Raw genomic sequence first — 15,123 nt, 5'->3', positions numbered from 1 at the left:
ACTTGTGTAAACATTCATTCCATTACTTGAAAAGGGAACTTAAAACTCATGTTTATACAAACAGAGAAATCTCATTTGTTACATGATAAATTTCAGAGAGCAGGATTCATGGCCGTGTACAGTATCATCAACTGTAACTAAAGTTCATAATGAAGCTAAGTGTTCGATCTTTTGTGGAATTCCATGAGCCAACTGTTGTAAGCACAGCATATGACTTCACAGCCAGAAAATCCAGATTTTACTGCCAAGGTCTCATATTCCTTTCTTGTCCGCTCTTTTCCACCAGGGTTTTGAGCTAGCATGAACAAATCTTGTTCAAAGACAATGTGTGAGGAAACACTATTCTCAGGAACCTCAGGGAGAATTGATTCTACAATAATGACCTTTCCGTTGTTGGGAAGAGCTTCACAGCAGTTCTTGAGAAGTTTCAAGCAATGCTCATCACTCCAATCGTGGAGTATCCACTGTAAATTTCATAGACAAATAACAGAACAACTATCAAAAGAGAACAATATAAGAGTAATAAAATTGAAGTTTTTAAGTAACATGTTCTTTTGTTGAATGTTCTTCTCCTCTAAACATAGTATCAATTAGAACAATGAGGTTATAGCTTTAAACCATTCAGTTTTGCATCCCAAAAATAAATCACCAGCTCCTAAACGGTGTGAGGGAGCATGCTTCTTCTAGATTCACGGTTCCGAGGGTTCATGTCCACAGTTATTAACTAATCAAGAGCCTAGACAAAATCTTTGTTAAATCGGCTGTTGAAATATGTATAATAAAAGTAGTATCTTCTTATATCCTCTTCATTTGAAATAAAGCATGTGATTCATTTTTCTAAAAAGAACTTATAGGAGTTTAAGAAACATTAATGAAATAAAATCATTTTCAAATTGCAATAGAACTATCCCAATTGTAATATCTCGTCTCATTTCGTGTTATTTAATTAATCTGATTACCCCTACAATGAAATAAAACTTTAGGTAGATATTTAGTTTCTGGTTTCAACAATCTTTCCGTTAATTATTGTTTCAAAGGATAAAGGCTCAACTTGTATTTTCTAATGGAATTCTCACAATGAAAGGTTTGCTTATGTTTTCAAGCATCCATTACTAACAGACATAGCAGTAACTAGTTAGAAGTCGAATTCCTCACCTTCATGAAAATGGCATCTCCTTTAGGAACACGAACAAACATATCTCCCCCAACATGCTCCACTCCTACATCATGGTTGAAATTGTGTAAGTAATAATTTTGACTTACATCATTCTCATGCTTGTGTTGAAAGCAATAAAAAATTATCAAAATTAGTTCAAAGTAAGAAAGACAATGGTTACTTGCCAATAACAATTCGTTCAAAAATACATGATTGGAGGAACTCACACCATGATGTTATAGCCTAATACTTAGTAATTGATTACTAGACATAAAAAAAAGTACTCAAAATTGTCCAGGAAAAAAAAAGAGAGAGACGGAGAGACAGAATCTTCAAGTGATACCTGAATAAGATGGGGCATCTGCTAAAACATGAGGCAAATCATAGTTGATGCCTTTAATATGAGGATACTTGGAAGTGATGGCGTCGAGAGTCACTCCAATGCCACCACCCACATCAACCAACACATTAAGGACTTCAAATCCTTTGTAGATGTCGAGTATCTTCTTTATGATCAAGGTGGTGTGATTCGACATGGCCTGGTTGAATACCATGTTGAACCTTTGATCCGTTCCTGGGTATTCAAATGCTGTCATTCCATAAGCACGGTTAAATGGGATTCCTCCTTCTAGTATAACATCATTCAAGTGGAACCTGTGAACATTGACATTTGAATGAGCCTAAAATAACATATAATCAAATGAGAACAGGGTAGCTTTCAGTGGCTTCTTTGTGAACGCTGAAAATTACTACATTTTCCTTTCTCTCTACAAGTAATGGCAAAGAAAGGTATATAACCTACACCTATGACTCTTCAAAAGTTGGTAAAGTACAACATACGATACTCGGACACGAGTATGGGATATTTGTCTAACGCTTTTGGTTGAACACACACCTAAAAGGCATATACAATAATTCAATTTTGTTACATCATTGATTCAAAACAAGTGAAAATTCTATATTGAACACTATGCTATATAAAGACATTATTTTACTCTAAAAATAAAAATATTAAATAATATGAATATTTAGTAGTGCAACTAGTGTTCATGTGGCCTTCTATTTGGCATATAACACGCCGGACGGCTAGATACACACCCACACCCGAAACACACGTACCCGAGTCCATGTAACATAGACCTCCACAACCAGGAAAGCCAATGTCCTACATTTGGAGGCAGATTACTCATACCATTTTCCCTTCTTTCCAAAAAACTTCCATCACTTTCTCCAAAACCTAGCAGAGTGAGTTACTGAATCACCCACAATAGCCTATTAAGCAACAACTATTCATGGTTTCTTTACATATAACTAGCCCTCAAAACATAACTCTGATGCGAATACTTTAACTGTGAATTAAATCACCACATCACCATTACGATGAATTTTGGCCTCTGATGGCATGATTTAATGTGAACTGCATTATAAATAAAAAAAAATAAAAAAAACACTTGTTTGTTTGGTTGCATTTGTTTGAAAACTGTTTTCTGAAGTTTAAAAAAATACTAATAAAAAAGACTTGTTTGTTTGATCAATTTATGCATTGAAAATAGTCTTTTATAATTCTCTAAAAACAGTTCTAAATCAAACAGGCCCTTAGCAATTTAAAATTCCCCAAATAAAGCATCACAAACATTTTCCTCTACATTTTCTAGGGAAAAAAGAGAGAGAAATTGTTACCAGCTCTCCATGAAGACCTTATCGTGATGCAAGAGAAACAAAGGAGCCACGGAGCCTCCATCTTGATTCTTAGTGAGGAACTTGCAGATGGGTCCCACGCCGTACAGTCTCTGCACTTCACCGTTCTCTCCGGTCCGGATAGAGCACTTGAGAATGTCGTAGCTTGCCAGAAGCCTCAGCATGCGGTCCAGCAGGATCGGCGCGTCGGGGTTGTGCGTGGGCAGGTGGGCCGCGATCTCGGACGGTGATAGGTACGCGCCGTCGCCGGCGGCGGAGAGGACGTCGATCAGGTTGAGCTCCACCGCCGACTTCAAGACCATCGGAAGAACCACGGCGTTGGCTAACCGGAGGGCGAGTTTGCCCACTTCTTCTTCTCCTTGGGAGTGTTCATTCTCTTGGTGGGACATGAGTTTTGATTCGGGTGTCATTGAAGTTGGGAGTGAAGTCTCTACAACTAGCACACAGCATATTCACGCACATATGCTTTATAAACACACTAAGAAAGTCCACGTGACTGGTCACGTATGGTCTTTGAAAGTCCACGTGACTCGCCACGTATGGTCTTTGAAGTCCATAACCCCGTCGAATGATTTTTTTTTTTTTTTGGATTAAATAAATAAAAATAATAAAAAGTTTAAGAAATAATACTAGTTGTTAATTAGATTTTGAGGTGGAGACTATTGTTTTGGATAATCAAAAATGAAAGGTGGACATATATGCTGGATGAGTGAAGTATTTGTGCTTCCTAGATTGACACGGTGTCTATCTCTCTAATTATCTTACTAATTATCGTCAGTCCTTAATTTTCTGTACATATATAGAAAAAGTAATGATAGGTCTTCCAATCTCAATTGTCGATTTCTCCTTCGAATATAACATGGTTGAGAATGAGTCAAAGAAAAAGAGTTGTTTACAATATGTTTTTTTTTTTAAATTATGACATGATCTAATCATATTGTATTCGGAAGAAGAGTCAATAATTTAACTCGAAAGACCTAAATGATTTTAATGTCGTTATTGTTAAGAATACTGTCTGCTGCCAAACATTCTAATGGTTGCATCATTTCACCAGCTACCACAGCCGAGAAAGCTGTTTGGTTGCGCGCGGGCAATTGCCATCTAACAGTTCAGACTTCAGAGTTATGCCCTTACCACACAAATATCTTATTGAAAGTCAATATAAAAAATCGTGTCAAAATTTTAAATTTTCATTAACATTTTTATTTTTATTTTTGCTTAAAAAACGTCCATACTTATTAATTCTTGTCATAATGTATTGCATACCTTTGAGGGGTTGATGTAACACGAGTTTTTAGACAAAATTAGAGTTGTTCTATTTGGCAGTTCGGCAAATGAGCAATTTAAAAAATATTTATTTGATAACTCAATTCAATATTTAATATTTAATATATATCGTACTTATTCAATTAAGTGTCTCTAATCTGTCACAAAGAAGAAAAAAAATTAAGTGCCTCTAATAATGCAATATGATTCTACTCAAAAGAATAGGTGTCATTGGTAAAATTGTAAGTTAAATAGATTTCACTTATCAATGAATACTTAAAACTCAAACAAGTTTTAAAAACATTCTCAATTTATAATTAATACTTAAAATTTCAGCACTTAAGATATGCTTGATCAGAACGATTCTCGATATTATATGCATATTATAAGTAAAATTTGAATATATCGACCAAGCATAGATAAATTTTCGATTGACTTGAAATTTTGTTAGCATCATGGACATGAAAGCACTTCTCATCCAACAATGAGTAATTTTTTCTAATTCCAATTTCAAAACACTAATTTCATACAACAGTGCCATTTATAAAATCAACATGATTTTCTCACACATAATAATTGAAATCCATCAGAGCATCCTAATAGGCTCCATTTTCCATAACATGGTTTTAGTATGAAAGAACTAAGCCCATGATGGTTTTTGTATGAAAGAATTGAGCCCAGAAATGGATGGCCCATATTTGGTTAATTGATCCAGAATCCATACTCTATAGAGCCCCCGCCACAATTGGACCCAATGGAGTTAACTCCACTGTGTGTGTGCGCGCGCGCGTGTTTTTCATACCCAAAAAAATTATATCGACCCATTCCATGAAAAAAAAAAAAAAAAAAAGGAAGAGCAAAATTGTAATTTGTAGTTACCCTTAACACCAATATGATGACATTTTTTATTTGCACATTTTTATTAATTGCACGAAATTTTTTTCATCCGAAGTTATATGCGTAATATTCACATTAACAAAACGGAAATGAAAAGATAGGTGAAAGCATTTTGTTCAATGTGAATAGAAAGGTGGACGAAAGTTACTTTTTTTTTCATTTTAACTTTGTTTGTTTTGACGTAAAATATCTTGTTCGGAAAATCTTTTTTTTCGGTTATAATATATATTTTTTTATTTTTACTTTTTGGTATTTGGCAAAGATTTAGGTTGAGGTTGAAATCGAGTCCATCAGATGGAGCTATAAAATAACTTGTCAAAAATTTATGAGTAAATTATTTTTGTTAAGTTTTAATTTTTTTTTTTTGTAAATATTTTACGAGCAACTAAATACCAAAAAATATATTTTAAAAAATAGTTTACATCCAAACAAATGAAGTATTTATTGTTTCACAAAAAATGTTTAATTCTTAAATGACGAAATAATTGTGCAATGTTAAATTGTGCACTCATTCCCTTTCACTTCGTGCTTAATTAAGTAATACAATACGAGAAGTCCATCCATCAAAATTTTCAGCATTTGAATGGAGAAGTTCAGAGTCCAAATGCATCCCTAAATTTATGGAGACGATTTAAATATATATATATATATATATATATATATATATATATATATATATATATATATATATATATTATTGTTGCTTCATCGTGATTGAAAAGAGTGAAATTTGAAAGAACATGGGCCCTATTTCCTAAATTTAAGTATCAAATATTAAATGTTAAAGGGTACATGAAACAAGACATATTTTCACAAACCATGTGACCACAATTTACTTATATGGCTCTCATTTGATAGCCAAAAGTGAATGTGGGTGAAAATTTGAAACCCTTGAAAAGATTGAAAGGGGAAGAAGGAATAGTGAAGACAACAGAGTTTTAACCACTAATTAGACCTAAACCTATCTACTACTATTTAATAGGAGAAGGAATAGTAGGGATTTGAATTTTGATGGGATTGGAAACCAACTCCTTTTGGTTGCCTCACAACACAATCAAGAAACCCTTGACCTTACGCACTTATCTTCGGGTCATGATGTTTGGTACATGAGACTGCAAGATATCCGTCAAATATATGTAATCACCAGCAAACCACGCATACGTGGATTTAGGTAGGCCATTAGTTTGTTACGTAGATTTCATACAATCCATGATATTCCTTTTTAATGCATAAAACTTGTTGTTGGGTTGATTTCAGTCCTTCTCGGTGCAACAGAGGATCTAAATTCTACTTTTCGACCTAAAAATTGATTTGTAGGATTTGCATGGTCATTACTTTAAAAAATCTTGTCTAGACCACTCATCGTTGGCTTAGAGCTTCTTTAATGAAAATTCGAAAAGATAATTTTTGAAACGCACTAGATATTGGGTTTTCAGCACATTTCATGTAGTTTTCACTACTAGGTCAACCATTTGAAAGGGAACCCACCCTACAAGCTTTCACCGCATCCACCCGAGCGAGAAATACTTTATGCTCCTAGTACATTGATAAGATGATATCACTAATTGATTATATATTGACACGCAGTGTTATGACTCACTAGAATAAATGCACTTTTACTTATATAATAAGATATAATTAGTTGATGATATTAGTAACATGATATCACCGATGCAAAGAGTCTTTCTGCTTCCAAATCTACTTATATCATGCATCTTTCCAAGAATATAAGTTGCTTTGACAAAATGGCTCCTTTTCCTACAAATTCAAAATGGGCATAGTGCCCATCATATTATGCATATTTTATACGGACTTAAATCCCGCTAAGACGTGTATCTTGCCCTACTAATCCAACAACACTCAAAAAGTCACGTCACTCCTTTATAAAAACCTAATTTTGTACTAAATTGTGAATTTCACCACCTTAATGTAAAATTGTAAAGTAAATCTAGCTAACACGAGTTTCTTGCTGTGCAAATCCGACGCCACACAAAAAGTCACGTCACTCACTTATCAAAACGTGATTTTGTACTAAATTATGAATTTCACCACTTTAATATGAAATAAAATAAATCCAACTAACACGAGTATTTTGGTGTGCAAATCCAACGTTACACAAAAAGTCACGTCACTCCCTTATCAAAATTGATTTTATACTAAACTATGAATTTCACCAATTTAACGTGAAGTTTTAAAGTAAATCCCGCTAACACGAGTATCTTGTTGTCAAATCCAACGCCGCATAAAAAAATCACACTTTAAAACATGATTTTATACTTAAAATATGAATTTCATCACTTTAATGTAAAATGTTAAAATATATCCGACTAACACAAGTATTTTACTATGCAAATCCAACGTCACATAAAAAGTCACCTCACCCCCTTATCAAAATAGATTTTTGTACTAAATTATAAATTTCACCACTTTTAACATAAAAATTTAACGTAAATCCCGCTAACACATCGAGCATCTTGTTGTCAAATCCAACACCGCATAAAAAAGCACACTTCAAAACGTGATTTGATACTTAAACTGTGAATTTCACCACTTTAATGTGAATTTGTTAAAGGAGATCCCGCTAACACGAGTATCTTACAGTGCAAATCCAAAAAGGCACAAAACGTCACTCTCTCTTTATCCAAACATGGTGTGTTACTAAACCGTGAATTTCACCACTTTAATGTGAAATTTTAAGGCAAATATAAAATTGCACTTGGGGAAATTTTGATTCCTTCCTTACACAATATATATATATATATATATATATATATAGAGAGAGAGAGAGAGAGAGAGAGAGATGATGCTGATGTACTCGTGGAGGGGGCATCTTCTGAGTTCCTTTCATACAAAAATAAAAAATGGGCACACATGGGCCATCACTTATTTTAGTAGACTTTTTCAATCACTTTTTTAAGGACAATTTAAAAAAAAAAAAAAAAAAAAAGTAAACTAAAACCCATCAGAAAAAAGAAAAAGATATATATATATGTGTGTGTGTGTGTGTGTGGGTGGGTGTGTGTGTGTCATTATACTGTTCTCATGTGTGAGTGTTATTTTCAAACACCAAATACACATATCATTGGTTAATTCATTTAGTGGTGTCTCACGACTTTAATCAATCCTATCAACTTGTAGGTGTTGTTCGGCTTTATTAAAGCACGTCAAAACACACCATCAATGGCTCTTTCTTGATAAATCCCTCGTACCACTCTTTTTACTATCCCCAAAAGAGGTGAATTTATATTACTTGAGTCCACATCTTTACTTGTCGTCCGATTATCTATAAATTTAAAATTTTAATAATAGTCTAATATTGGAATAATTTTTACATTAGCTTTGACTAAGCAATTTTATATTTTTTTTCTTTAGAGATCATGCACCCATAATTTTATAACAAATAAATTAATTATGTATAGAAAAACATTTGAGATGAGAATAATATATTATTATGTATATTATAAGGTTGTTCCATTTTGGACCTGAGTCGAAATATAGTATCTCGAGAGGAAAATTTGTATACATTTAAGAAAGTCTATGATATTTTAGGAGTATTTAACATGTGATATTCTCTACTAATGATTAGTCGTGTTTTTCTTAAAAATTTCTAATTTATGATATACCAAATCTCAATGAGCGTTTCAATGACAATTCATTGATAGAGGATATTACATGTAATTATTCTTCTGTCCTAGACTCTAGGTGAACAAAAATCTCTTAATAGTATCACTCGATTATTATTTTATAAATAAATTTTACATCATTATGCTATCAGAATTCACCATCGATAGTGATAAATGTCATCCCTTGAATAAATTTTTACATCATTTTGATGGTTGGACCGCATTTTATTACTGTTACCAAATATCCATGAGAGACGACGGCTCGCATGTGAAATGGAATTTTGGAAATTTGGGTAAAATGTGGAGTGGTGGATATATCAAGTCAAGACATAAATATCAAGTGGACTTGAGTTTGGCCACGAGGTTTTAGAATTGGGTTGTACCAATTCAGCTTGGGCTTCTGGTGGGGCCCACGTTAAAGTCGGCCCTTTGTTAACCACATCTAAAAACTTACATCTTGTCGCTTGTCACCATGAAAGCTTCTCTCCAATGACTTTTCTTCACGAGCCATTCAATTTAGGGCCAATTTGGTTGGGAAGAAACGGAAGGAAAAGAAAAGAAAGAAAACGGAGTTTTGTGTTTGGTAGTTTAATCTTTTGGAAGGAAAAGTGGATAAATGGAAAGATTTGGACAGATAAGTTTAAAGGTTGAATACTTATTTTGTTATCACTCTAAAAATGAAAAGAAATAGAAAGAAAGGGAGGGAAATGGTACCCTTTTTAATGAAATTTTTATAATGTCAAATTGACCCTTATTTTTTTATAAAAGACAACAATCACGAAAAAGGTTATACTGATAAATTTATTAATATAGTTTTTTTTCCTTTTTTTTCCCAAATATGATTACTATTATTTTCTTTATTTTCCTTCATTAACAACCAAACACGATAAATAACTTACATTATCATCTTCGTTTCTTTCTTTTCTTTTCTCTCTTAATTAATGTTATCTTTTCCTTTCTTTTACCAAACATAGCCTTAGTGTATATGGCAGATTCAAAGGATTACAAGCATACAGTTTTTTATTTTGACAAAAATAAATAAATAAATAAGGACTCACACACTCAATATTACTCGTGTTGATGCAAAAATTCTCCATGATTCCGAATACATTTTTTGCAAGAGAGAAGATAAGTGATGACCGAGACTGATGGACATGTGATGCGCTCATTGGGGGCAGAGTTGCCCTCATTGAGATTTTTTCTTTTTACTATTATACCCACCTATTTTGCTTTCTTTGAATTATATATATACAAAATTTTGAGTTTGCCTCCACTAAAATTGAAGAAATACTTTATTATTGCCCCTTTCAAAACATATTTTTAACCCCCCCCCCCACCCCCCCATACTTTTCTTGGTCCGTCCCTGATAATAAGATATACTCTGATGGTGGTTGTGTGTTTAAGTCCGAGATTCCCTCGTTACAACTTCAGAGAGGTATAAGGAGGAGACATTTATATCTCAGTTGTACCTCCCTTACCATTTGAGTTTCTTTAGCCATTTAAACTTCGGTATTAGCTCCTACAATACATATATATATATATACATATATATTATATAATGACAAGAAATATACACACCCAATACTATTCTATTTTTATTAAGACTTGGGCTCTAGACTTTTTACTTTGAAATATCAAAAATGTTACTAAACTACAATCCTTAATTTGTCGAAATCTTTTTCTTCTTATTCTTTGTAAATGATTATATATATTTTAATAGTGTATGTTTACTGTCTCAAACAATGTGTTGGGTTAGTAAATAATTAAATAAATAAAATTGGAGTTTGATACCAAAAGAAAGATATTCTAAATTAGGGAACTCGGAGACAAGATTCTTGGAGATTTTGCTTATTTTTCTTTGTTAAGTTTTATGATATGTACAATATTTTTGTCACGTCAGTGGTCACAGAAATCAACTTTCACTAATATGATTAAGAAATAGGATAAGTAGATTAATGAGGGTGATAATTGAAAAAAAAGAAAAAGGGTAGGACTACTAACATGAGATTAGACACATGTATAGTGTGTGCCAACAATGTCACATCATTATTACTATTATTATAACCTGTCATTATAGTTCAATTAGGCTCATGATTCAAACTTAGAGTAGGGTTAGTCAAGGCTAATCTGGATTAAGTCGTAGAAAATCTCAATTGAATTAACTTAGGGTAGGATTAGAGCATTTGAATTTTTTTCAGAAATTAGGGTTTTCTGTAATAAAATTTAGAATTACGAACTAATGTAAATAAAGTAAGACTATATTTGACTACCTGAGATTGAAGTTTTGAGATTGAAATTAATGAACTTAAATAAAAATTTAGTTTAATTTTAATTTAATTTTACCAATATTAATTCCAAATTTCCAATTCTATGGAGATGACTTAAATTATACTCTGTGCTATATAGTTAGATGCATTAGGTCTTTTTAGTGTCCAAATGTTAAAAGGAATATAAGAATTTCATACTTACAATGCTTGATCGGTGTTTTCGTGCAACTCTAATAAATACTGTTCGATAGAAGAATCCTGAGTAATTATTAAACTAGATAAATTTTCTTTTCTTAAAGTTGTTATTAGGAATTTTTTTTTTTGGGTAATAAAAATTTTGAATTTTTTTTTTATTATTTACCAACGAATATGGTCCTCTCAATAATTGATGGTCGGAACTGTAAGAGTAGACAGGAAGTAAACAATCACCGTTAATGTTACAGAGGGCCCAAACACATGAGAGCCATTATATATACGAAAATCGTTTGGATAGTCAACATCATTTTTATGTGATGGAGATTGATTGATGTTTATTTTTATTTTCTCTATTTTACTTTTGTATGTTTCTAAGCCCTGGGATTTGCATAAAGTTTTTTTGTTTGTATCTATTTATTTATTTTTTTAAAAATTATCAGATAACATTCATACGTGGGGTTACGTTATTATTTCATCATCGTTCTTTATGACTCGTTAAAATATTATTCGTTAAGTTTACATTCTCAATTATTAAATTAATAAAAGGTAACATATGTATTCTTCATCGAAATATACTCCCTTTGTTCTAAAATTAGTGTCGTCTTTTGTAATCATAATTCAAGACGATATTAAATTTAGAACGAAAGAAGTATAAAATAACTATAAAAATACATCTGCGACAGACTTATGATATATTCGAAAAAGATTGAGGAGAAATGGATGGCCGGGGCATAAAAAAAAAATTGTGTTTGATTGGAGAGAAGAGAAGAGAAGAAAGAAGCAAAGATGGACGAAACATTTTTTTTTATTTGTTTTTCTATTTGCCCAAAATTAGGGAGAAGAGGAGAAAGAAAGAAGGCTATCTGTCAACAAATATGTAACTTTCACTTTTAACTTTCTAAAAAAATATTAAACTAATAGACGGTAACATATGTATTTTTTATTCTTCATCCAAAGATAAAAGATAACTATAAAAATACATCTGTGACATACTTATGATATGTTTGGTTGAGGAAAAGAGATAGATGAGAGGGGGCATATATACATATTTTTTTTCTTTTTTGCTCTTTTATTTTATTTATTTATTCATCCAAAATTGGGAGAAGATGAGAGAGAAAGAAGGCTAACTGTCAACAAATATGTAACTTCCACTTTTAACCTTCTAGAAAAATTATTGTTAAACCAGTTGCATTATGTTTTTATATAATAACAATACATTGATAAAAAGAACATAAAAACACTTATTTCCTTCTTTCAAACCAAAATTTGTCACTCCCATTCATCATTTTTATTATTCATTTTATCCAATTAAATAAAAAAGAGAGACCTAATCCATCCCTCCCCATCTTCCTTTCCATCCTTTTTTTTTTCCCATCCGCCCAATCAAAAGGAGTATTAGTCTATCTTTTTATTGAAAAGTATGTCGGGAAACATGCTAGTTTTAAAAAGTTTTCGAGGGATTTTAATTCATAGATCTTGATTCATCACATAGAGACAAGTTTTATGCAAAAATAAAACATGATGTATCATTCAATTAAAAGATTGAATACTTATATCAAGGTTTGAGTAAACCTTAGATCTCTCATCTAAAGTGAATGTTTTCACTTATTGTAGATCCCTTTTGCTAGACACCTTTTCCATGGATCTCCATCTTCTTGATAATGGTCTTACCTTTAGGAATCACTCATAAGCCTCCATGAATGACCTTGGAAAACTAGACTTGTGGGAGCCTCCATTAGATGAGAACACTAACCCTAATTTTCTAGAGAGAGAAAATTTATTCCTTTTTTTTTCTTCTTCCAAAAATCACCCCTAAAATATTTATAAACCATGTATATTTATAGGCAACATAAAGGTAAAGAAAAGGAAATAACAAATTCTTCTCAATCTCTAATTCACATGTCTCAAATCTAATATGATTCCAATATCAAGTTGGCTATGAGTGAGAATCCATTGGGCCTATTATTTTATTGGCTACAATGAATTAATAATTGGCCCGGTCCATGGACCCAATTCAATTAATTCATAAATTAATTTCTACTCCACTAAAAGAAATTAATTGAACTTCAATTAAATAATAAATAACCACTAAGTCAATATTGCACTTTGACCCCTCTATGCATAATTAGTTATCGGATAAATACAGTCATCAATCCGACTACTTAATTAATATATTTATTTTGGTACCATTGATTATTACTGGCTCGATCACAATAAAACATTTGTTTGACAAAAATAATAATTTAAGTAAATAATATATAATAAATCATTTTGTCTAAAAACATACGAAGGCCTTCGAATTTACTTTGTAATCAACCATAATCAATACAAAATAAATACAAGTAGCAATGATACAAATATTGAAAATATAACCCTCTAACTATTAATTACATAACTACCCAAAGTGTCGGTCTAAGGATCCCGAAGAATCCGCCGAACAAATCAAAGTAATTATTAATTAATAAAAGAGTCTATAATTTTCTCATGCTTAAGAGTCAAATGCCATGACGGAGATAGGGAGCAATTGCATACGACGGCTCTCGCAATTTATCTCAACCTAACGCGGATCCAGTTCAAGTCTTAATCAATTATGAGTCCATCCATAATTACCGATTATGAACCATTTATGATTGTTAATTATATTCATGTATTGATCGTCATCACATACATATATAAATATCTCTTGTAATCAAGTGGACACTATCAATTCTATAATGAATCGAAACATAATACATTGAATTCACCAATTGTATAAAACATAAATATTTCAGAAACGTTAGGAACTTATATCACTTTAATCCAAATGGGAATTTGCTATGTTAGGGTATATAAATCCCAACAGCTCCCACTTGCCCTCATAGCCAATTCAAATTGCATCTAACTCCAATGTTATCCAGATAATGATTAAAATTATTAATCAATAACACCTTTGTTAATAGATCAACAAAGTTGTGTTCCAATGCAATGTTCTAGCCACAAGTACACTTTCTTGCTGGACAATATCATGTGGAACATGATACTTCCTCTCAGTGTATCTTGTTCCTCTACGGAACCTTGGGTCATTGGTTTGGACTACTTCTGCACTATTGTCGCAATATAGCTTGATATGCAGACTAGTATGCTCCACAACCTCTAAAATCAGTGAGATCAAACCAATAGGCTTCATTTACCGCCTTTAAGGTTGCAATATATTCCACCTGCATGTTTGAGTCAGCAGTTGAAATCTGCTTAACAATCTACCAGCTGATTTCCCTTCCATTAAGTGAACATACACTAAGTCATGAACCTCATAGTATCTACTTCTGATTGAAAATCAGAACTAGCATACCTGACTAGGACCATATCATCACATCTATAAATGAGTATGATATCATTGGTTCTCCTTAGGTACTTAATGATATTTTTCACAACAGACCAGTTATCAAGTCCAGGATTGCACTGATATCATCTGACTATCCCTACAATGTAGCGGATGTCCTGTTTGGTATAGACCATGGCATATATGAGACTTCCATATGCCAAAGCATATAGTTCAAGTTTCATTAACTCAATCTCCTCTGCTAGTCTTAGAAAACTACTTAGTAAAGAAAGCAATCCATATCAATAAAGTAAAAACTCATTATTTGAGTTATGCATACCAAACCTGGTCAAAACTTTATTAATGTAGGATTATTAAGATAAGCCTATTTTCCTTTTAACCTGATCTTGCAAAAGTTTGATCCTAGGAATATATAACTTAAATTTTGAAAATCCTTCATTTAAAAGTAATTGAACAACTACCTCTTTATTGATGACAAAACTTCCACATCATTTTATATGAGTAGGATGTCATCAATATATATAGAATCAGAAAAATAATGACATTCCCTTGTACACTCATGATTTATTCACTAAGAAATCTTCTGGTATCTTTTTGTAGATTTACTTGCCTTCCATAGGAATCACCCTACTAGAAAGTTTTACAAAATCTCAGAATTTATTAGAATACATAGATTCCAACTCTGATTTCATAGTAACTCGC

At 32.1% G+C, this 15,123-nt stretch overlaps 1 protein-coding gene across 1 annotated transcript; it reads right to left on the bottom strand.

Moving 5' to 3' along the window:
• Positions 1-2: 2 nt before the first annotated feature.
• LOC132274529 (caffeic acid 3-O-methyltransferase-like) lies at positions 3-3,297 on the bottom strand. The gene is made up of 4 exons (XM_059775827.1): positions 2,837-3,297; positions 1,500-1,810; positions 1,156-1,220; positions 3-464 (listed from the first exon to the last, which is right to left on the bottom strand). The coding sequence occupies exons 1-4, from the start codon at positions 3,262-3,264 to the stop codon at positions 156-158; spliced, it is 1,113 nt and encodes a 370-aa protein (XP_059631810.1). The 5' UTR covers positions 3,265-3,297; the 3' UTR covers positions 3-155.
• Between the last annotated feature and the right edge of the window lie 11,826 nt (positions 3,298-15,123).

This window comes from Cornus florida, unplaced genomic scaffold, assembly GCF_030987335.1.
Source record: "Cornus florida cultivar Cherokee Brave unplaced genomic scaffold, ASM3098733v1 CherokeeBrave_3.0.0_Hap2_Chr09, whole genome shotgun sequence".
NCBI lineage: Eukaryota > Viridiplantae > Streptophyta > Magnoliopsida > Cornales > Cornaceae > Cornus > Cornus florida.
The sequence above is the reverse complement of the archived record's forward strand: the minus strand, read 5'-3'. Positions and strand labels throughout refer to the sequence as shown.

Bases quoted from the DNA above. Each gene is read 5' to 3' on its own strand.
- LOC132274529 (XM_059775827.1), bottom strand. From the start codon at position 3,264: ATGACACCCGAATCAAAACTCATGTCCCACCAAGAGAATGAACACTCC. The intron at 1,221-1,499 runs GTATCACTTGAA...ACCATGATGTAG, and splicing joins AGATGCCCCATCTTATTCAG to GAGTGGAGCATGTTGGGGGA. The intron at 465-1,155 runs GTGAGGAATTCG...TGAAATTTACAG, and splicing joins GAGATGCCATTTTCATGAAG to TGGATACTCCACGATTGGAG.